Here is a 23,430-nt window from a genome sequence, read left to right as displayed (position 1 = left end):
TACCAGCTTCGTAGCATTACGAAGTACAGGTACCATTATATACGGGTTTTAGCGGGCATTGGGAAAATACCGAATATTTTGCCCTCATCCTTTGATATATACGAGTAGGTCGTTAACCTAACCGGACTTGAAGTCATTTTTTTTTAAAGATGCGGCAAGAATGGCCTGAGGCTGCAAATATTTGACGAGCTAATTGGCTCATTTAGGACCTACATACCTAAACAATCAGATGAATGGCATCCACCATCGCATCCCCGCATCAGGCGGGGGTCATCTTTGAGTATATTGAGCTCAAAGGCCGTGCAATGTCCTCATGTAGCTATCTCATCTAATGACGCTATCTTTACTACATACTGTAGGTACATATAATACCCGCAGGCAGTAGATAGTAGGTACATTTCAAATTCATTTATTTGCCTGTTTTACGGCAGAAGAAAACAGTACCGCTTCGATTCTCATAAACGGTACCGAAATGCACCATAACAACTATAATGTTTAGGTACCTACCACATGAGGCCGGCAGCCTGAGCCGCAGGTGGCTGCAGAGGGCGGATCACTTATGACAACGATTGATCCAATCAGCAACCATCAGCGAAGGCGAATCATCCAGCGTATATACATTTGCGACATTACATTAGAAGTGAAAACTAGTTAATTTCGGTGACTGGTTGAAAGAGCCGGAAGTACTTAAATGACAACAAAAGTGTTCAGAAATGCTATGCTCGGAAGCATCGCTCTGCAGTATCAAACACAAACAGATGCAGCAGTGGAAATGGCAGACGATACGTTCGCTGGAGACCGGGGGATCAATCAGTTACAATTGCAATCGAGCGCTACAAAACACATCATTTGACAGGCGTCGTTACTCACGATGACATCAACTGCTTTTTCGACTTGCCAGCCATCTTCTTCCTCTTCTTTTGCAAGTACTTATCTAGCCTTCCACTTTCCTTCAACTCGATGAACTTTTCGGCAAGTTCCTCCTTTTTCTTGACCGATTTTGCTTTATAGATGGGTTTCTTGCCCTGCTTCAAACGAGCGATATTTTCCTCGCGTTCCATCTTCGCCTCAGCTTCTTTCTTTTCTTTTTCCTTCTCTGCCTTCTCTTGATTTTGTAACCTTTGCAGAAGTACTTTGAGCTTTTTCTTCTCGCTTGGGTCACTTTCCTTTCGAAGTTGTTCTTTCAACTGCGTTTTCTCTGAGGTCTTGATGTCGCCGACAAATTTGTAATTTTTCTTCCACGCTTTTTCGTCGTAAGTTCCAGACACACCATCAAATCGAGGATCCCTCCGGACTACTTTTGGCACAGCGATCACATCTCTTACAGATGGAACGCGCATCTTGGACGATTCTTCCCGCGGGGCGTGTTTGCCTCTCTTGCCATACGGCTGACCATGCACACGACCCGATTTCAGCAGGGCCTTGCTCCCAGTTCGAGCTCGTAAGGGTCTTCCGTGGTAAGCCTCATTAAAAACCTTAGCACCCAGCTTCTCTTTCAACTTCTGAATCTCCTCGAAAGACATATTAGCGAGCTCTTTGCGGATTTCTGTTCTCGTATCCTCCTCACTGTTTGCTGAATTTTCACCAATTTCCTCTTCATGATTCAGGTTTACAGCCATTGTTCTGCCTGTATAAAGAGAAAACAGTTATACCGGTATGTTGAATTACAAACACAGGTACAATTAGCACAATTAGCATCAGTGTCCTAAAACAGTCAGTTTTTGACCCATGCATTTGTAGCGGTCGGATGGGCCCCCTCTTGTTTTTTCCCCCCACGTATAGCCCGCGTAAACAGCGGCAGATCGCGCCATTTTTTTTCAGCATTAGGATTATCTGCAAAACGACTTTTCGGGCGACAAACGAGCGAGTGATAAATCTAAAGTTAGTAAAGTTAAGGGTATCAGCCCTCAACCAGCGCAAGACACTAAGAGATTGACATCTGCCCTTTGAAAAATGTTACAATCGTAAAAAATGACAAAACATTTTGCTTTTGATCATTTTTTGTGGCCACGGCAACGACCAAAGCAAAAAAACTATAACTATGCCTACTGCTGAAATAAATTGTGCACCGCTTTTTCACAGGTAATGACAATACAAAAACAATGTAATATTGTCATTGTCAGTGAGAAAAACAAAATGTCTGACTCTTCTAAATTGTGCACTATACATACAGAGCTATCGATATCAATGGCTTTTTCATATTTTTCTTTTCTTTTTTAGATTGCTGAGTGTGCCTAAAAAGGCTCCCTCACATGGGTGAAAGTGGCAAAGAACCACACCTGGGCGTGGGTTAAGTACGCCACTACTGGGGCCCCTAAGGTAAGGGTGGGGCCCCTTGAGCAGGTTTGGCCTCCCCCTTTTCAAGATCCTGGAAACGCCACTGTGCATGCCCCGTGGCCACCTCTCCTAAACGACCTCCTCACACTTCACAATTTAAAAATGTCAATAAAAAACAGAAGCAATGGGTAAGAACCTTGTATTATAAGACAAGGTTGTAACCTTGTAGCCATGGGCGTAGGAACGGCTGGAACATTGTGGGTGCATGGATGCAGAAATCCAGCCATGGCCGGTGAAGCGGGGGGGGGGGGGGGGGCGACACCCGAGCGAAGGCTCGTTACGAGCTTTGAGGGTGTACTACACCTTTTTGCGTTGTTCGATGGCCAATCGTCATAACCACTTCGGCATCAGTTTGGACAAGCGTCATTCAGCATAACCCATCGGCGATGTGCATCACTGTTTGACGGTCGGCAAAACAGGCTGGACTCCATTTAACTATTCTGCATAACTCATTGTCCTTGGGCGGAATGTTCGTCACGGGCGAAACACTTTGTCAGATTGTGATAATGCTTCAACATTTCACAAAATGGTTAGTCGATGTGCAAAATTCATCGGTACTGTGCGTAAACAATGACTGTTGATGTAAAACTTTCGTCAATGATCAAAATGTCAATGAGGTAGTGCTTATCTAGCCATATTAGATGTTGAACGTTTATCACACATTCATGGATGAGGCTTGCGACATGTTCCAGCGCAATTTGCATTAATTGGCCTCTGACCAATTAACTAATCAACCATTAGATTCCGAAAAAGGCAGTATACGATAGCTACGAGGAGACTGCCGGTGCAATATCGAGTAGAATTTAGACGGTCGAACGTCAGACTCCTAAGCGTTTCGGTAGGCCCGGGCAGCGCTTGTCGAACAGCACTGCGGATCCGAAGGTTGGGACTTTAATTGTGAAAAACCGCCCGCCCGCCGCAAAACGCGCAAAACCGCAAAACGCGCAAAACGGACGCCAAAACGCCAACGCAAATGCCGCAAAAAAAATCGCCCGCGAAAACCGCAAAAAACTCAAAAAAACGCAGCAAAAAATCAAAACCGCCCGCATCGCACGCACGCCAAACGCCAAAAAACGCCCGTCCGCCGCAAAACGCGATCACCGCAAAAAACGCAAACCCCGCCGCCGCAAAAAAAAGCCCGCATCGCCCGCCGCCAACCGCGAAACGCCGCAAAAAACGACCGCCCGCCGCAAACCGCAACACCGCAAATAACGGCCGGCCGCCGGCGACCGCAAAACGCCGCAAAAAGCCGCCCGCCGCAAACCGCAAAAGGCCGCAAAAGAAACGGCCGCCCGCCACACACCGCCGCAAAAACGGCCGCCCGCCGCCAAACGCAAACACCGCAAAAACACCCGCATCGCCCGCCCGCCCGCCGCCAAACCCAAAAACCGCAAAAAACGCAAACACCGCCGCAAAAAACGCCCGCAACGCCCGCCCGCCCGTCGCCAACCGCAAAACGCCGCAAAAAAAACGGCCGCCCGCCGCCAAACACAAACACCGCAAAAAAACGCAAAAACGGCCGCCCGCCGCCTAACGCAAACACCGGAAAAAACGCAAACACCGCCGCAAAAAACGCCCGCCGTCCGTTAAACGCAAACACTGACGCATTAAGACAAATATGGCGCTCTGCGGCAAATGTGGTGCATTCATATCTGCCGTTTAAGCAGCCATCCCTTAATTACAGCGCATCCTTATCGTCCAATGTTCGACAAAGATACGCACATTCTGCGATTTGCGGCAAAAATGGCGCTTTGAGACAAACGTGGCGCATTGAGTCAAACGTGGCGCATTTGTTTCTGTTGCTTAACAATTCATCCACCCACCAAATTCTAGCCGAATCGGACTTAAACTGACAATGTTATGCACATTTGAATATTTTACTATAAGATATCTCCGCAAAGGAGGTGCCCAAATTTGCACGTGTGCCACGTGACCGCCGGTGGTGTAAGCAGGACTTGTCTCCTCACTGATTGCACCATTTCAGTGTTCCTGGCTTGTGCTGTTTTCGTGCTATAAGGCCACAAATCGGCAAACACACGATAATCTGGGAGGTACGCGACTCAAACACGTGGCCACGTGGCACGTGCCGGACCTCTGATAGCTTCACCGCTCACGCCACGTGATGACCCATCGACGTGGCCATCAGCATGTAAAAGATGACCCCGGCCGGTGTCACCGTCTCTGAACAGTGGACGGCTAAACTCGAAAAACGGGAAAATTTAGGGAAATTTCACCTTTCGAATATATAATTTCCCCAGAATTTTAAATTTTTCATTTTACAAAAAATCCGAGATAGCAGTTTTTTAGCCCCCTTCAATCTGTGCCTAAACCCGTTTTCAGATCGACCCTATCATAAAAACTGACGGCCTGACGGCTATTTCCCCCATTCCTTGCATTTCACAATGCTAGTATATTTAAGCACCAAAATTGACCCCGTGCCACGGCACATGCAATAGCACGTGCGACACGTGACCACTAGTGCGACAAGCTGGACTCATCTGCTCACCGGCTGCGTTGATTTGGTGTCGCTAGGTGGAGTGGTTTCCACGCCATAGGACCCCCAGTTGGCCAATGTCGGATTTTCCCGGAGGTTACCCCATCAAACACGTTTGCACGTGGCACGTGCTTTTCAATCGCCCCATATCTGACCCATACCACGTGGTAGCCGACACCCCGGTGCACAACATATTGGAACTTTTTCAAAATCTAACGTGGAAATTTTTGGCAAAATTGATTTGAAAATAATTTTTCGAAATCGCCATAGGCTCAGCATGGGGTAACTGTCCGTCAAGAATACCCGAAATTGTATCCTATGATTTTTAAATAATTAACACCAAAAGTTGAGGTGCCAGCCCTAGATCCGATCCTAAAAATATCAGCAAATATAATTGACGAAATTTTTCGCAAATCGAATTTTAAATTTTACCCCATGTTAACCCTATGGGAAAATGCACGTGCCGATTACCCCAAAACGTGTCAATTATATTTTTTGTAACTTTGCCACAAGGTAGCTCCCCCACACGGGACCAAACGCTGAAAATGGCAAGAAAATCTAACTAGCCGTTTTTGCCCCAATCAAAATGTCCAAAATCGCGGCAGAAACGCTAAACACCCCCCTAGAGAGGTAGCTCAGGTTGGGATTTTCAATAGAAAATCACAATTCTAAAGAATAGTGATTGTTCTTAATTGAAAAGTCCCAACCTTCGGATACCCGGGCAGCGCTTGTCGAACAGCACTGCGGATCCGAAGGTTGGGACTTTAATTGTGAAAAACCGCCCGCCCGCCGCCAAACGCAAAACCGCAAAACGACGCCTAAAACGCAAACGCAAACTTCGCAAAAAAACAATCGCCCGCCCGCCAAAAACCGCAGAAAAAAAACGCCGCAAAAAACGCCCGTCCGCCGCAAAACGCAAACACCGCCTCCGCAAAAAACGCATCGCCCGCCGCCAACCGCGCAACGCCGCAAAAAAACGGACGCCCGCCGCAAAACGCAAATTCGCAAATAACGGCCGGCCGCCGGCAACCGCAAAACGCCGCAAAAAACGGCCGCCCACCGCAAACCGCAAAACGCCGCAAAAAACGGCCGCCCGCCGCAAACCGCCGCAAAAAACGGCCGCCGCCGCAAACCGCAAAACGCCGCAAAAAACGGCCACCCACCGCAAACCGCCGCTAAAACGGCCGCCCGCCGCCAAACGCAAACACCGCAAAAACACCCGCATCGCCCGTCCGCCCACCGCCAAACACAAAAACCGCAAACACCACCGCAAAAAAAAACGCCCGCAACGCACGCACGCCCGCTGCCAACCGCAAAACACCGCAAAAAACGGCCGCCCGCCGCCAAACGCAAACACCGCCAAAAACGCAAAAACGGCCGCCCGCCGTCAAACGCAAACCCCGAAAAAAAACGCAAACGCCGCCGCAAAAAAACGCCCGCCGTAGGCAAAACGCAAACACTGACGCATTAAGACAAATATGGCGCCCTGCGGCAAATGTGGTGCATTCATATCTGCCGTTTAAGCAGCCATCCCTTAATTACAGCGCATCCTAATCGTCCAATGTTCGACAAAGTTAAGCACATTCTGCGCTTTGCGGCAAAAATGGCGCTTTGAGACAAACGTGGCGCACTGCAACAGACATGGCGCATTCGTTCATGTCGCTTAACAATTCATCCACCCACCAAATTCTAGCCCAATCGGACTTAAACTTACAAAGTTATGCACATTTGAATATTTCACTATAAAATATCTCCGCCACGAAGGTGCCCATCTTCACACGTGTGCCACGTAACCACTGGTGGTGTAAGCAGGACTTGTCCCCTCGCCGGTTGCACCATTTCAGGCTTCCTGACTGGTGCTGTTTTCGTGCTATAACGCCACAAATCGGCAAACACACGATAATCTGGGAGGTACGCGACTCAAACACGTGGCCACGTGGCACGTGCCGGACCTCTGATAGCTTCACCGCTCAGGCCACGTGATGACCCATCGACGTGGCCACCAGCATGTAAAAGATGACCCCGGCCGGTGTCACCGTCTCTGAACAGTGGACGGCTAAACTCGAAAAACGGGAAAATTTAGGGAAATTTCACCTTTCGAATATATAATTTCCCCAGAATTTTAAATTTTTCATTTTACAAAAAATCCGAGATAGCAGTTTTTTAGCCTCCTTCATTCTGTGCCTATACCCGTTTTCAGATCGACCCTATCATAAAAACTGACGGCCTGACGGCTATTTCCCCCATTCCTTGCATTTCACAATGCTAGTATATTTAAGCACCAAAATTGACCACGTGCCACGGCACGTGCAATTGCACGTGCGCCACGTGACCACTAGTGCGACAAGCTGGACTCATCTGCTCACCGGCTACACTGATTTGGTGTCGCTAGATGAAGTCGTTTCCGCGCCATAGAACCCCGAGTAGGCCAATGTCGGATTTTCCCGGAGGTTACCCCATCAAACACGTTTGCACGTGGCACGTGCTTTTCAATCGCCCCATATCTGACCCATACCACGTGGTAGCCAACACCACGGTGCACAACATATTGGAACTTTTTCAAAATCTAACGTGGAAATTTTATGCAAAATCGATTTGAAAATAATTTTTCAAAATTGCCATAGGCTCAACATGGGGTAACTATCCGTCCCGATTACCCGAAATTGTACCCTATGATTTTTAAATAATTAACATCAAAAGGTGAGGTGCCAGGCCGAGATCCGATCCTAAAAATATCAGCAAATATAATTGACGAAATTTTTCGCAAATCGAATTTCCAATTTTCCCCCATGTTAACCCTATGGGAAAATGCACGTGCCGATTACCCCAAAACGGGTTAATTATATTTCAAGCGACCGATGCCAGCCAGTAGCTCCCCGATACGGGACCAAACGCTGAAAATGGCAAGAAATTCTACCGTGCCGTTTTTCTCGGAATCAAAATGTCCTAAATCGCGGCCGAAACGCTAAACACCCCCCTAGAGAGGTAGCTCAGGTTGGGATTTTCAATAGAAAATCACAATTCTAAAGAATAGTGATTGTTCTTAATTGAAAAGTCCCAACCTTCGGATAGGCCCGGGCAGCGCTTGTCGAACAGCACTGCGGATCCGAAGGTTGGGACTTTAATTGTGAAAAACCGCCCGCCCGCCGCAAAACGCGCAAAACCGCAAAACGCGCAAAACGGACGCCAAAACGCCAACGCAAATGCCGCAAAAAAAATCGCCCGCGAAAACCGCAAAAAACTCAAAAAAACGCAGCAAAAAATCAAAACCGCCCGCATCGCACGCACGCCAAACGCCAAAAAACGCCCGTCCGCCGCAAAACGCGATCACCGCAAAAAACGCAAACCCCGCCGCCGCAAAAAAAGCCCGCATCGCCCGCCGCCAACCGCGAAACGCCGCAAAAAACGACCGCCCGCCGCAAACCGCAACACCGCAAATAACGGCCGGCCGCCGGCGACCGCAAAACGCCGCAAAAAGCCGCCCGCCGCAAACCGCAAAAGGCCGCAAAAGAAACGGCCGCCCGCCACACACCGCCGCAAAAACGGCCGCCCGCCGCCAAACGCAAACACCGCAAAAACACCCGCATCGCCCGCCCGCCCGCCGCCAAACCCAAAAACCGCAAAAAACGCAAACACCGCCGCAAAAAACGCCCGCAACGCCCGCCCGCCCGTCGCCAACCGCAAAACGCCGCAAAAAAACGGCCGCCCGCCGCCAAACACAAACACCGCAAAAAAACGCAAAAACGGCCGCCCGCCGCCTAACGCAAACACCGGAAAAAACGCAAACACCGCCGCAAAAAACGCCCGCCGTCCGTTAAACGCAAACACTGACGCATTAAGACAAATATGGCGCTCTGCGGCAAATGTGGTGCATTCATATCTGCCGTTTAAGCAGCCATCCCTTAATTACAGCGCATCCTTATCGTCCAATGTTCGACAAAGATACGCACATTCTGCGATTTGCGGCAAAAATGGCGCTTTGAGACAAACGTGGCGCATTGAGTCAAACGTGGCGCATTTGTTTCTGTTGCTTAACAATTCATCCACCCACCAAATTCTAGCCGAATCGGACTTAAACTGACAATGTTATGCACATTTGAATATTTTACTATAAGATATCTCCGCAAAGGAGGTGCCCAAATTTGCACGTGTGCCACGTGACCGCCGGTGGTGTAAGCAGGACTTGTCTCCTCACTGATTGCACCATTTCAGTGTTCCTGGCTTGTGCTGTTTTCGTGCTATAAGGCCACAAATCGGCAAACACACGATAATCTGGGAGGTACGCGACTCAAACACGTGGCCACGTGGCACGTGCCGGACCTCTGATAGCTTCACCGCTCACGCCACGTGATGACCCATCGACGTGGCCATCAGCATGTAAAAGATGACCCCGGCCGGTGTCACCGTCTCTGAACAGTGGACGGCTAAACTCGAAAAACGGGAAAATTTAGGGAAATTTCACCTTTCGAATATATAATTTCCCCAGAATTTTAAATTTTTCATTTTACAAAAAATCCGAGATAGCAGTTTTTTAGCCCCCTTCAATCTGTGCCTAAACCCGTTTTCAGATCGACCCTATCATAAAAACTGACGGCCTGACGGCTATTTCCCCCATTCCTTGCATTTCACAATGCTAGTATATTTAAGCACCAAAATTGACCCCGTGCCACGGCACATGCAATAGCACGTGCGACACGTGACCACTAGTGCGACAAGCTGGACTCATCTGCTCACCGGCTGCGTTGATTTGGTGTCGCTAGGTGGAGTGGTTTCCACGCCATAGGACCCCCAGTTGGCCAATGTCGGATTTTCCCGGAGGTTACCCCATCAAACACGTTTGCACGTGGCACGTGCTTTTCAATCGCCCCATATCTGACCCATACCACGTGGTAGCCGACACCCCGGTGCACAACATATTGGAACTTTTTCAAAATCTAACGTGGAAATTTTTGGCAAAATTGATTTGAAAATAATTTTTCGAAATCGCCATAGGCTCAGCATGGGGTAACTGTCCGTCAAGAATACCCGAAATTGTATCCTATGATTTTTAAATAATTAACACCAAAAGTTGAGGTGCCAGCCCTAGATCCGATCCTAAAAATATCAGCAAATATAATTGACGAAATTTTTCGCAAATCGAATTTTAAATTTTACCCCATGTTAACCCTATGGGAAAATGCACGTGCCGATTACCCCAAAACGTGTCAATTATATTTTTTGTAACTTTGCCACAAGGTAGCTCCCCCACACGGGACCAAACGCTGAAAATGGCAAGAAAATCTAACTAGCCGTTTTTGCCCCAATCAAAATGTCCAAAATCGCGGCAGAAACGCTAAACACCCCCCTAGAGAGGTAGCTCAGGTTGGGATTTTCAATAGAAAATCACAATTCTAAAGAATAGTGATTGTTCTTAATTGAAAAGTCCCAACCTTCGGATAGGCCCGGGCAGCGCTTGTCGAACAGCACTGCGGATCCGAAGGTTGGGACTTTAATTGTGAAAAACCGCCCGCCCGTAGTGATTGTTCTTAATTGAAAAGTCCCAACCTTCGGATAGGCCCGGGCAGCGCTTGTCGAACAGCTCTGCGGATCCGAAGGTTGGGACTTTAATTGTGAAAAACCGCCCGCCCGCCGCCAAACGCAAACACCGCAAAACGCACGCCCAAAACGCAAACGCAAACTTCGCAAAAAAAAACAATCGCCCGCCCGCCGAAAACCGCAGAAAAAAACGCAAAAAACGCCGCAAAAAAAAACGCCCGCCCGCCGCAAACCGCAACAACGCAAATAACGCCCGGCCGCCGTCAACCGCAAACGCCGCAAAAAAACGGCCGCCCGCCGCAAACCACAAAAAAAACGCCGCAAAAAACGGCCGCCCGCTGCAAACCGCCGCTAAAACGGCCGCCCGCCGCAAACCGCTAAACGCCGCAAAAAACGACCGCCCGCCGCCCGCCGCTAACCGCAAATAACGGCCGCCCGCCGCAAACCACAAAACGCCGCAAAAAAAACGGCCAACCGCCGCAAACCGCAAAACGCCGCAAAAAACGGCCGCCCGCCGCAAACCGCCGCCAAAACGGCCGCACGCCGCCAAACGCAAACATAAAAAACATCCGCATCGCCCGCCCGCCCGCCGCCAAACACAAAAACCGCAAAAAACGCAAACACCGCCGCAAAAAAACGCCCGCAACGCACGCACGCCCGCCGCCAACCGCAAACCGCTGCAAAAAACGGCCGCCCGCCGCCAAACGCAAACACCGCCAAAAACGCAAAAACGGCCGCCCGCCGTCAAACGCAAACACCGAAAAAAAACGCAAACACCGCCGCAAAAAACGCCCGCCGTAGGCAAAACGCAAACACTGACGCATTAAGACAAATATGGCGCCCTGCGGCAAATGTGGTGCATTCATATCTGCCGTTTAAGCAGCCATCTCTTAATTACAGCGCATCCTAATCGTCAAATGTTCGACAAAGTTACGCACATTCTGCGCTTTTCGGCAAAAATGGCGCTTTGAGACAAACGTGGCGCACTGCAACAAACATGGCGCATTCGTTCACGTCGCTTAACAATTCATCCACCCACCAAATTCTAGCCCAATCGGACTTATACTTACAAAGTTATGTACATTTCAATATTTCACTATAAAATATCTCCGCAACGGAGGTGCCCAGATTTTTACATGTGCCACGTGACCACCGGTGGTGCAAGCAGGACTTGTCCCCTCACCGATTGTTCCATTACAGGCTTCCTGACTGGTGCTGTTTTCGTGCTATAATGCCACAAGTCGGCAAACACACGATAATCTGGGAGGTACGCGACTCAAACACGTGGCCACGTGGCACGTGCCGGACCTTTGATAGCTTCACCGTTCACGCCACGTGATGACCCATCGACGTGGCCATCAGCATATAAAAGATGACCCCGGCCGGTGTCACCGTCCCTGAACAGTGAACGGCTAAAGTCGAAAAACGGGAAAATTTAGGGAAATTTCACCTTTCGAATATATAATTTCCCCAGAATTTTGAATTTTTCATTTTACAAAAAATCCGAGATAGCAGTTTTTTAGCCTCCTTCATTCTGTGCCTACACCCGTTTTCAGATCGACCCTATCATAAAATCTGACGGCCTGACGGCTATTTCCCCCATTCCTTGCATTTTACAATGCTAGTATATTTAAGCACCAAAATTGACCCCGTGCCACGGCACGTGCAATAGCACGTGCGCCACGTGACCACTAGTGCGACAAGCTGGACTCATCTGCTCACCGGCTGCGTTGATTTGGTGTCGCTAGGTAGAGTGGTTTCCACGCCATAGGACCCCCAGTTGGCCAATGTCGGATTTTCCCGGAGGTTCCCCCATCAAACACGTTTGCACGTGGCACGTGCTTTTCAATCGCCCCATATCTGACCCATATCATGTGGTAGCCGACACCCCGGGGCACAACATATTGGAACATTTTCAAAATCTAACGTGGAAATTTTTTGCAAAATCGATTTGAATATAATTTTTCGAAATTGCCATAGGCTCAACATGGGGTAACTATCCGTCCCGATTACCCGAAATTTTGTCATTTATATTTTAAATAATTACCACCATGAGGTGGGGTCCCGGCCCGAGATTCGACCCTAAAAATATAATTCATTTCTAACGTGGAGTTTTTGCGCAAATCGAATTTTAAATTTTTCCCCATGTTAACCCTATGGGAAAATGCACGTGCCGATTACCCCAAAACGTGTCAATTATATTTTTTGCAACTTTGCCAGAAGGTAGCTCCCCCACACGGGACCAAACGCTGAAAATTGCAAGAAATTCTACCGTGCCGTTTTCTTCCCTGTCAAAATGTCCAAAATCGCGGCAGAAACGCTAAACACCCCCCTAGAGAGGTAGCTCAGGTTGGGATTTTCAATAGAAAATCACAATTCTAAAGAATAGTGATTGTTCTTAATTGAAAAGTCCCAACCTTCGGATAGGCCCGGGCAGCGCTTGTCGAACAGCACTGCGGATCCGAAGGTTGGGACTTTAATTGTGAAAAACCGCCCGCCCGCCGCCAAACGCAAACACCGCAAAACGCACGCCCAAAACGCAAACGCAAACTTCGCAAAAAAAAAACAATCGCCCGCCCGCCGAAAACCGCAGAAAAAAACGCACAAAATGCCGCAAAAAAACGCGCGTCCGCCGCAAAACACAAACATCGCAAAAACGCAAACACCGCCGCCGCAAAAAAAACGCCCGCATCGCCCGCCGCCAACCGCGAAACGCCGCAAAAAACGGCAGCACGCCGCGAACCGCAAAACGCCGCAAAAACGGCCGCCCGCCGCAAACCGCTAAACGCCGCAAAAAACGACCGCCCGCCGCCCGCCGCTAACCGCAAATAACGGCCGGCCGCCGGAAACCGCAAAACGCCGTAGAAAACGGCAACCCGCCGCAAACCACAAAACGCCGCAAAAAACGGCCGCCCGCCGCAAACCGCAAAACGACGCAAAAAACGGCCGCCCGCCGCAAACCGCCGCTAAAACGGCCGCCCGCCGCCAAACGCAAACAGCAAAAACACCCGCATCGCCCGCCCGCCCGCCGCCAAACACAAAAACCGCAAAAAACGCAAACACCGCCGCAAAAAAAACGCCCGCAACGCACGCACGCCCGCCGCCAACCGCAAAACGCCGCAAAAAACGGCCGCCCGCCGCCAAACGCAAACACCGCCAAAAACGCAAAAACGGCCGCCCGCCGTCAAACGCAAACCCCGAAAAACGCAAACACCGCCGCAAAAAAAACGCCCGCCGTAGGCAAAACGCTAACACTGACGCATTAAGACAAATATGGCGCCCTGCGGCATATGTGGTACATTCATATCTGCCGTGTAAGCAGCCATCCCTTAATTACAGCGCATCCTAATCGTCCAATGTTCGACAAAGTTGCGCACATTCTGCGCTTTGCGGCAAAAATGGCGCTTTGAGACAAACGTGGCGCACTGCAACAAACATGGCGCATTCGTTCATGTCGCTTAACAGTTCATCCACCCACCAAATTCTAGCCCAATCGGACTTAAACTGAAAAAGTTATGTACATTTGAATATTTCACTATAAAATATCTCCGCAACGGAGGTGCCCAGATTTGCACGTGTGCCAAGTGACCACCGGTGGTGCAAGCAGGACTTGTCCCCTCACTGACTGCACCATTTCAGTGTTCCTGACTTGTGCTGTTTTCGTGCTATAAGGCCACAAATCGGCAAAAACACGATAATCTGGGAGGTACGCGACACAAACACGTGGCCACGTGACACGTGCCGGACCTTTCATAGCTTCACCGTTCACGCCACGTGATGACCCATCGACGTGGCCATCAGCATATAAAAGATGACCCCGGCCGGTGTCACCGTCCCTGAACAGTGGACGGCTAAACTAGAAAAACGGGAAAATTTAGTGAAATTTCACCTTTCGAATATATAATTTCCCCAGAATTTTGAATTTTTCATTTTACACAAAATCCGAGATAGCAGTTTTTTAGCCCCCTTCATTCTGTGTCTATACCCGTTTTCAGATCGACCCTATCATAAAAACTGACGGCCTGACGGCTATTTCCCCCATTCCTTGCATTTCACAATGCTAGTATATTTAAGCACCAAAATTGACCCCGTGCCACGGCACGTGCAATAGCACGTGCGCCACGTGATCACTGGTGCGACAAGCTGGACTCGTCTGCTCACCGGCTGCACTGATTTGGTGTCGCTGGGTGGAGTGGTTTCGGAGCCATAGGGCCCCAAGCTGGCCAATGTCGGATTTTCCTGGAGGTTCCCCCATCAAACACGTTTGCACGTGGCACGTGCTTTTCAATCGCCCCATATCTGACCCATACCATGTGGTAGCCGACACCCCGGGGCACAACATATTGAAACATTTTCAAAATCTAACGTGGAAATTTTTTGCAAAATCGATTTGAAAATAATTTTTCGAAATCGCCATAGGCTTAGCATGGGGTAACTGTCCGTCCCGATTACCCGAAATTTTGTCATTTATATTTTGAATAATTACCACCATGAAGTGGGGTCCCGGCCCGAGATTCGACCCTAAAAATATAATTCATTTCTAACGTGGAGTTTTTCCGCAAATCGCATTTTAAATTTTCCCCCATGTTAACCCTATGGGAAAATGCACGTGCCGATTACCCCAAAACGTGTCAATTATATTTTTTGTAACTTTGCCAGCAGGTAGCTCCCCCACACGGGACCAAACGGTGAAAATGGCAAGAAAATCTAACTATCCGTTTTCGAGGGTATCAAGATGACCCAAATCGCGGCAGAAACGCTAAACACCCCCCTAGAGAGGTAGCTCAGGTTGGGATTTTCAATAGAAAATCACAATTCTAAAGAATAGTGATTTGTCTTAATTGAAAAGTCCCAACCTTCGGATACAAACCACGAAGTCGGCCGTCATTATCGCGTCACTGTCCGAGCGATGTCATGGGACGACGCCTCGGGCGGCCTCGCCGGCCGGACTCGCGGGGAACGGCTGACAGATGGCGAGCCGGGCCCGGCCGGCCCACCGCCCAACACCTTTGTTTGAGGCGGGGTGGACTTATCAAACGCTCTGTTGTTGCCTGTTCATTGTTCAACCAGTCGATATCGTGTCAGCTACGTCCATGTGCATTGTACCTATGGCGCTCATGAACAGCTACCGATTCTTATGTGGATAAATGACCTACAAGTTTCGCCACCTACATATGCCTGACGTCCAGACGTGCAGACCCACCAGAAGGCACCACCGCCCAGAAGTACGTCCTGGTCGCGTATGACTTCGCGCGCGCCTATGACGTGGTGGACCATCGCCTCCTACGTCTGAGACTGCTAGAGCTGGGACTCCCGCGCTGCATGGTGCAGTGGACGTGGCAGTGGCTCCGAGACCGACAAGTCGCCGTCGAGGTGAACGGAGTGAAGAGTGGCGAACGGGTGTTTCGGGCGGGCCTACCGCAAGGTAGCGTCCTGTCCCCGCTCTTGTTTTTGTTGTGGGCGGCACCCCTCGCACACTCCCTCAAGGCGATCCAAGGATGCACACCCTATATGTACGCCGACGACACTGCAACCCTGTGCGCGGGTGCGAGTATCGAGACGGCCAGACACCGAGCCCAGCAAGCCGCTGACACGCTGACAAGATGGGCCAGGACATCGAAGATGGTCGTCTCGGGAGAGAAAACCCAGGTCCTGGTGCTCTCGCAGTGGCCGAAGGACGCAGTGGACCTGTCCATCAGGGTGGCTGGAGCGAGAGTTGAGGCCCGCGAGACTCTCAACCTGCTCGGAGTAACGCTGGATCGCCTCCTCCACTTCGGCCCGCACTGCAAGAGGATGCGACAGAGAACCCGACCGAGACTGCAACACCTCAGGAGACTGACGGGCAGGGACTGGGGGCTGGAAGAGCGGCAACTCCGCATCGTGGCCAACGGCTACGTCAGAGGCGCGCTGGAGCACGCCGCCGCTGCGTGGCTACCGGCCGCGTCCCCCTCCCACGTGGAAGTACTGGAGAGGGAGATGAGGGAGGCCGCCCGCGTCATAACGGGCTGCACGCGCTCAACCCCCACCGAAGCCCTGATGGCGGAGGCAGGACTGGCTCCGGTGACGGCCCGGAAAACCACCCTGGCGGCGCGATTTCTCGCGAAGGCAAGAGCCCTCCCAGAAGAGGACCCACTACGCCGAGTAGCGGACGCGACCGTCAACCCACGGTTGAAGGCGGTGACGGGCTGGCGCACGGTGGGTCTGGAGGCCTGGCACATGGCAGGTGTCGTGGCCCCGATCGAGCCGGTGCTGCCGCCCAGCGTCGCCCCGTGGGAGGAGGCCCCCCCGGTGGTCTTTGACCTGGGGATAGGAGCCACACCCCCCTCCGGAGCGTCCGCGGAGACCCGCCGACAGGCGGCCGCCCTGCACCTGGCGTCCCTCCCCCAGTGCGCGACCTGGGCCTGGACGGACGGATCCGCCACGGGAGGAGTGCTGGACGGTGGAGCGGGCGGCTATATCGAGTGGCCCGACGGGGAGAGCCACGAGCTCCGCGCACCAGCGGGCAAGCTCTGCTCGAGTTACCGAGCGGAGATGGTGGCACTCCGCGAGACACTAAACTACATCGGCAACCACACTGATCATGAGGAGGACCCCATCATACTGTGTACCGACTCGCAAGCAGCTCTATCTGCCCTACGGAGTGGCCCGGCCGAGCAAAGGACGCAGCTGAACCGAGCTGTCTGGGACGCTCTGGCCCTGGTGTCCGACAATGGAGAGCGGCAGGTGCGCCTTCAATGGGTCCCGTCCCACTGCGGGCTGCCTGGGAATGAGATGGCCGACAGCCTAGCCAAGGAGGCGGCATCTCTCCCCCAAGAGCAGGTACCGGTGGACACGCGCACAGTGCATAGAGCAGCGGCGCGAGCGGCGGACGCTCGCACACGAGAGCAGCGACCCCCAGGCTGGTTCCGAACCCTGATGGGGACAACGCGCCCACCCACAGTGTCTGGCCTGGACCGTCTGACGGCTATCGACGTCCACCAGCTGAGAGCCGGACACTGGTCAGGGTCGCAACAGTACCTGCATCGCATCGGCAAGAGCCCCACACGGCAGTGCGACGCCTGCAATGAACGAGCATGCGGCGGAGCCCTCTGCCCACTCTGTAAGGAGGAAGCCGACACCCCAGATCACATTCTATTGCGGTGCCCAGCGCAGATGGGGCTTCGGTTCCGCCTGACGGGAAGCATACACGCCCCAACCAGAGAGACTGCAAGGAGCACAAGTTACATCGCGGCCATGGCGGCCGCGCGCAGAGGGATGCTAAGCCGCGAGGCTTCGCGTCGCTAGACGCCGAGAGGACGAACAACAACAACAACCTACATATGCCTCGCACTGCACTGTATAAGTCATATTTATACTTCTCTGTAAAGGGGCGATCTGTTTTTAGTTTTGACGAAATGTTATGATGAATGCCGAAATTAGCATGGTGATGTTTTGGCGAACGACGAAGGGTTGTTACTGAATGACGAAGCATTTATCCAAATCGTCAAAGGTTTTGCCGGAATTCAATCAGTTATGGCGAATAGCCAATGTTTTACCAACTGACGAACTGTGGAGTGGGATCAGCATTCCGTTTTGCCCATATGCTGAAGGTTTTGCCGGAATGCCTCTCACTGGCGCCACCTATGTGCTGATCGGACGAATGGTTTTTGCTGATAGGCCATCGAACAACGCAAAAAGGTGTATTGCTTCCAAATTAAGCTTGATTCGCGCCTGGCTCTAGTACTGCATTGAATACCCTCCCGAACCCCTCCCGTATCGCCAGGGTAGCTGTCCCGATGAGGTGCGTGTCAGACTGAAGCAGTGCGTGGACCTTGTGACTGTCAATCCGCGCCTGGGGCAGGGACACGGGTGTGACCTGTGATAATGGCGGGCACGTGAGCTTGACGCATAGCTGGGTCACATTCTATCCAATCAGGGATGATGAGAGCGCCACAGTGCAGTGGTCAGGCCGATGATCGGGTGGGGAGCGCTGGATGGGCGTGTTACGGATGAGAAAATATTTGGCACGCTTGGCAACTTAAGTGCTACACGGACTTATGCTAAACCTTTTCACATTTTTTGAAGCGGGGAATCAATTTATGTCCTAGACGTCGCTGGCCGAGGAGAGTGCTTTCTCAGACATAATTTTTCCCAATTGCACGAAGCAAGCAAACAATAGCTTTTCTTTATATTTTCGAGCTTTTCGAATGCCGCTTACCACGTGTCGCATACGTGGCCCAGGAGCCGAGTTAGGGGAAGGGGGGGGGGGGGGCGAGGTGGTTGGCACCGAGCACCTGCTTGGCGCGGGTTAATAATTATCTGATAAATATTTATAATAGGTACATGTTCAGATTATATTGACATTATTGTTTTAGCACCCCGCAGTAGAGCAAAAAACATTATCAGAAACCGTGCAGGCCCGGGCCTGCGTCGGATCACTGCCCTCGCCTCACAGCGACTGCTGTTTCGGCCGCTGGTCTCGCCCGCCGGCCATATGTGCCCTTGACCTTTGACCTACGATGCGGGTCCTGGCTGAATTCCGTTCCGATCGCGCGTCCAGCTGCACCCGGTTGCGACCGCGCGGCCCGTCTCTCGCCGGGCGCTGCGCCCGAGCGCCGGGTCATGCCTCTGACGTCAGAGACGCCCGAGGCCAAAATCGCAGAACGCTGACCGACCACAGGTCACGTCCGCATCCCTACCCGCGCGTTTGAAACTCCCGGATGACACAAGGCCCCGGATGTCAAACCTCTGGTCTATCGCACGGCTCGCCGGCCGGGTATCTCGGTAAAACTCGGTCTTCGGTAGGGTATTCACTACATGCAGTACTGGAGCGAAGTGAGGATCAAGCTTAATTTGGAAGCAATAATACCATGTCGAAAAGGTACCAACCGATAAGTGCATTTGGAAGCATTGACCCTCGCATGTGTACGGAGGTCGGATGAACCCCCCCCCCCCCATGGTTGTTCGCAAATAACTCGCGCAAAAAGCGGCCGATCGCGAAGAAACTTTTAGTACCCTCGAGTTGATCAGTTTTACACCTACTCTAGAAATTTCATGACCCTGACCCAAAGGACCTTTGACCTGTGACCTGATTCTCGAGACCATGTTCGGCCGGAATCGCGATTTGGCGTATGTCAGCTCACATTATCCGCGCGTTTCCAGTCTTATTGTGATTGTAGACGTCCAAACATGTGAAATGATGTTCTTCCCATGCATCACGGTGGGTGTGAAGATAACCTGAAGGTCAGGTCAGGTCATTGACCTTTGATGACCTCGGTTCACTTTTTCGAGTTTTACATGTTTCTAGGGTAGTTTATAGGGCTGATTTCGAATTTAGCATCCATTTGAACGTTTACGAAGTAGTTTTAGTGCTTTCGTGACATGCTATAGCATGTCACGAATATACGTCGTATATATACGACGCCGTCAGTGGTAGTTGACACCTACTATGGATAGCCGGTAGGACGCCTAATGGTTGACCTGACCTGACCTGACCCGATCTGGCCTAAATGAATGAAGAAATCATCTGGATCTGTGATCAAAACTAACATCAGATATTTGTGATCAGCACCCCGAAAAAAACCGATAACAGCTTCACTTTACGCAGTTCTAGCAGGTCCCCATTTTCCCGACTTTTGGAATATTGACCTGACCTGGTCTGGAAGGTCAACCAATGAAGTAAGACCTTAAAATTGGGTATCATCAGCTTCCTCTCGTCACGGGCAACACCCTCGTTTTTTTTCCGCGGGGCTCTAGCTCGATCAGGAGCCGAACGGCAGGGGGTCCGACCGACCCCCTCCCCCTCCCCCTACACATTAGAAGCTGGAAAACGCTGCACACATTCGAGGGCTAATATTGTCAATATTGACTACCGCAAAAAGTAAAAGCGGCCAACTTAGCCATTTTCGAAGATATCGGGCTAACATTTTTGACAGTGGGTCATCGGTTCGGTATGTGTTCAATCACATGCTCCATTTCCCTTTTTCAGCACAAATGTAAGTTTTGAAGACCATCACTGATCACAGTAGCAAATGCTTCGAAAGATGAATAGTAGGCAACATATCCTGAATTTGCCATGCTGCATGGGAAGTAGTGTTGATGAAAAAGGGGTTTTTGGTTCAGATTATTGTGGGTGCAGAATACATTGTCTGCACCCACTGGATATATATTGTGGGTGCAGCTGCACCCTTGCACCCATTGTTCCTACGCTTATGCTTGTAGCATATATTTATGTATTGTAACACTGAAACTTAAACTAGAAACAATTTAATTATCCTACACCAGACAAAAAATAATGAATACATAACTCACAATACCCATAATGACATGCTTACTTTGCGATTTTCTCAAAGCAGCTTTTACATGGACAAAGGCTCTCCGGCTTACGAGGCTAATACATGTCTCGCTTGATTTTGGAAGCTGTTGTTTTGCATGCACACAAAATATTTGTTCCTATTTATTAAAAAAATATGAGGTACCCGTACCTACTACCTACCTACCTATACCATGATAGAGCCTACACTGGTAACAGGCAAGGTGACAATACATGACTTTTTAACAATCAAAATAAATATTTTCTAAGGTCTGAATATACTTCTCCCTTTCAAATTACATGGAAATTGATATAAAAATGCTTAAATCGATTATTATTTTCGATATAATGGCGAGTTCTATACTGACACCACAACACCCAAGGCCATCTATAGACAACACCACAAACCCCAACCCAACCAACCCCAATGTAACGGAAGTTAGCCCACATTCAGCCCACATTCGGCCCAGCCCAGATTGGGGCTGCCAAATCTAGGGAAAAATCTAAAAATCTAGGGAAAAATCTAAAAACCGTTTTACGCCTAAACGGCTGAGCGAAACTGAAAAATAAGACCACCATTTGAAAGATCTCTTCACCCCGGACCTAATGATATGGTTAAATACCGGATCAATTTAACCAAAAGCATGATTTAACCAGGATGAAAATTTTCGGTCAATGGGGCGGCCCCTACGATTTTCTTCAAAATCGGCATGGTGATACTACAGGCCCAGATGACCAATCTGGCTGAAGAAACCCCTATGGGCATTGAAATCTATGGGGTAAAAACGCCCTTGGAAAGTTTTACCCACGCATTTCTGGCAAGACTATCGCACGCATCCCCCCAATATGGGTATCATATGAAAGCCCATAAAAACCCAAACAAAATGGTGGGGTAAAATTTACCCATTACCCCATCCAGGGTAAAGTTTACCCAAGATGAAAATTTTCGGTCAATGGGGCGGCCCCTACGATTTTCTTCAAAATCGGCATGGTGATACTACAGGCCCAGATGACCAATCTGGCTGAAGAAACCCCTATGGGCATTGAAATCTATGGGGTAAAAACGCCCTTGGAAAGTTTTACCCACGCATTTCTGGCAAGACTATAGCACGCATCCCCCCAATATGGGTATCATATGAAAGCTCATGAAAACCCAAACAAAATGGTGGGGTAAAATTTACCCATTACCCCATCCAGGGTAAAGTTTACCCAAGATGAAAATTTTCGGTCAATGGGGCGGCCCCTACGATTTTCTTCAAAATCGGCATGGTGATACTACAGGCCCAGATGACCAATAGAGTGTATCGATTTGAGGGTTTTTATTCCAGATTGAGAGGAAACTGTCAGATAAAGTGGCGCTATACATTTGTAAGTAAGAAAAACACAAAATCGGTGTCCTGCGGTCAGTATTCTCTGGTCCGCGCCCACTTCTTTAAGACCATCTCGCCGTAACACGGGCTCCTATGGGATAACCTACTAGCGACATCTAGAATTGTAGGTGGCGCTAGCGTCGGCATGGCGTTTTAACACAGTTTGTGGTGTCTGATGCTGATCTTACTCACTTAATAGCGTTTGTTTTCCTTAATTGCCCATAATAATTTGTTTCAGACGTCTAGTTTAACAACTTCAAATGACAGTTAGAGGTTCCTTTGACATATTTCATAGTATAAAATAACAAAACATACAGGGAGTGTGGAGTTTTAGCTACACATGTGCCTATTTTGCCCTAGTTTTGCTCTCGGCTCTCGGCCTAGGCCCTGTTCTGTCTGGGGCAGATCGAAACCTATCTTATACCTTGGTGTGTATAGGAGAGCGTTACATGCGTTGGAAGGCTTGAATGGACTTTGAATGCCCATATCTGTATCATTATCATTAACAGTATCAAACCGCATCTATGCACTTTTCTCCTACGCTATGTTTTCGTGCTGTTCTCATGTCTCCTGTTCTATGATCACTGTATGTTTGTCTGGGTCACAAATGGCCATTGCTTCGGCACATGAGTCAAATAATAGGATTCTGGATTATGTATGAAAGCAATGGTGAAAGGTATTTTATTAACTCGGTTGGCGCGGCGGAGAAGGACCGACGTAAAAGTCGGTCTCGTCATTGGCCTCGGCAAGTGCGCCGAGCAGGGCCCGAACGTGAGCTAGCTACAGCAGGGGTCATATCACGGACTGGTTGACAGTCAATCTGTGCCGGTGACCGGGCTCTTGCATGTGATCCTGTATTAAAACACCGCAGACTCACGAGTCCTGGTTGACTGTAGCCGTCTCTCGCATGCGGCAGTTCAGTTTGGTAGTATGCCTATTCCACCTACATAGACGCACCTGTTCGGGTACAGATAGTGCGCTGTTCCGGTACAGACGGCACCCGTTCCGTGCTTCCATCCTCAGGATACTGAAATCCTTCTCCTCCACGCCGAAACCCCCTCCGGGCTGGACAGGCAACTTTATCTCATGCGGGCTGCTCCCTTGGAGCGGCACCGCGGCTCCCGAGGGAGCGCACCCCGTAGCCGGGTGCAGTGAGTACTTTGGGGATGGGTGGCCTGTCCTCTGGACGGGCTCAGCCCCGGCGACTCACTAGGGTGCCTGCCCAGACCAATGTCACCCCCTAATTCCTATCATCCTTCCGGCTCTGAAATGGTCTTGTCGGACCGAAAGAGCCTAACCCAACAAAACAAACAGACAAACAAATACAGACGGCATCGCCGGGTCTCGAGGGGACCGGTGACGGCACTGTCGCCGCCGTTGGTCGCGGTGACACGGGCGGCGGG

The 23,430-nt window shown here is 50.3% G+C and overlaps 2 protein-coding genes across 5 annotated transcripts; one reads left to right on the top strand and one right to left on the bottom strand.

Annotated features, from left to right (window-relative positions):
* Positions 1–393: 393 nt before the first annotated feature.
* On the bottom strand, positions 394–21,082 carry LOC122389177 (ribosomal RNA processing protein 36 homolog). Of its 4 annotated transcripts, none has more exons than XM_043380938.1 (2): positions 21,066–21,082; positions 394–1,627 (listed from the first exon to the last, which is right to left on the bottom strand). In XM_043380938.1, the coding sequence occupies exon 2, from the start codon at positions 1,617–1,619 to the stop codon at positions 867–869; it is 753 nt and encodes a 250-aa protein (XP_043236873.1). In that variant the 5' UTR covers positions 1,620–1,627; positions 21,066–21,082; the 3' UTR covers positions 394–866. The 4 variants fall into 4 exon arrangements, with proteins under 4 accessions (XP_043236873.1, XP_043236876.1, XP_043236872.1 ...); XM_043380941.1 differs by having other exon boundaries at positions 21,026–21,077; XM_043380937.1 differs by lacking the exon at positions 21,066–21,082 and adding an exon at positions 20,984–21,001.
* Positions 15,989–17,650, top strand: LOC122389163. Its single transcript, XM_043380903.1, has one exon. The coding sequence runs from the start codon at positions 15,989–15,991 to the stop codon at positions 17,648–17,650; it is 1,662 nt and encodes a 553-aa protein (XP_043236838.1).
* Positions 21,083–23,430: the final 2,348 nt, after the last annotated feature.

This window comes from Amphibalanus amphitrite, unplaced genomic scaffold, assembly GCF_019059575.1.
Source record: "Amphibalanus amphitrite isolate SeventyFive unplaced genomic scaffold, NRLGWU_Aamphi_draft 000346F_arrow, whole genome shotgun sequence".
Lineage (NCBI taxonomy): Eukaryota > Metazoa > Arthropoda > Thecostraca > Balanomorpha > Balanidae > Amphibalanus > Amphibalanus amphitrite.
Note: the sequence above shows the minus strand (reverse complement) of the source record. Positions and strands in the feature narration are given on the sequence as shown.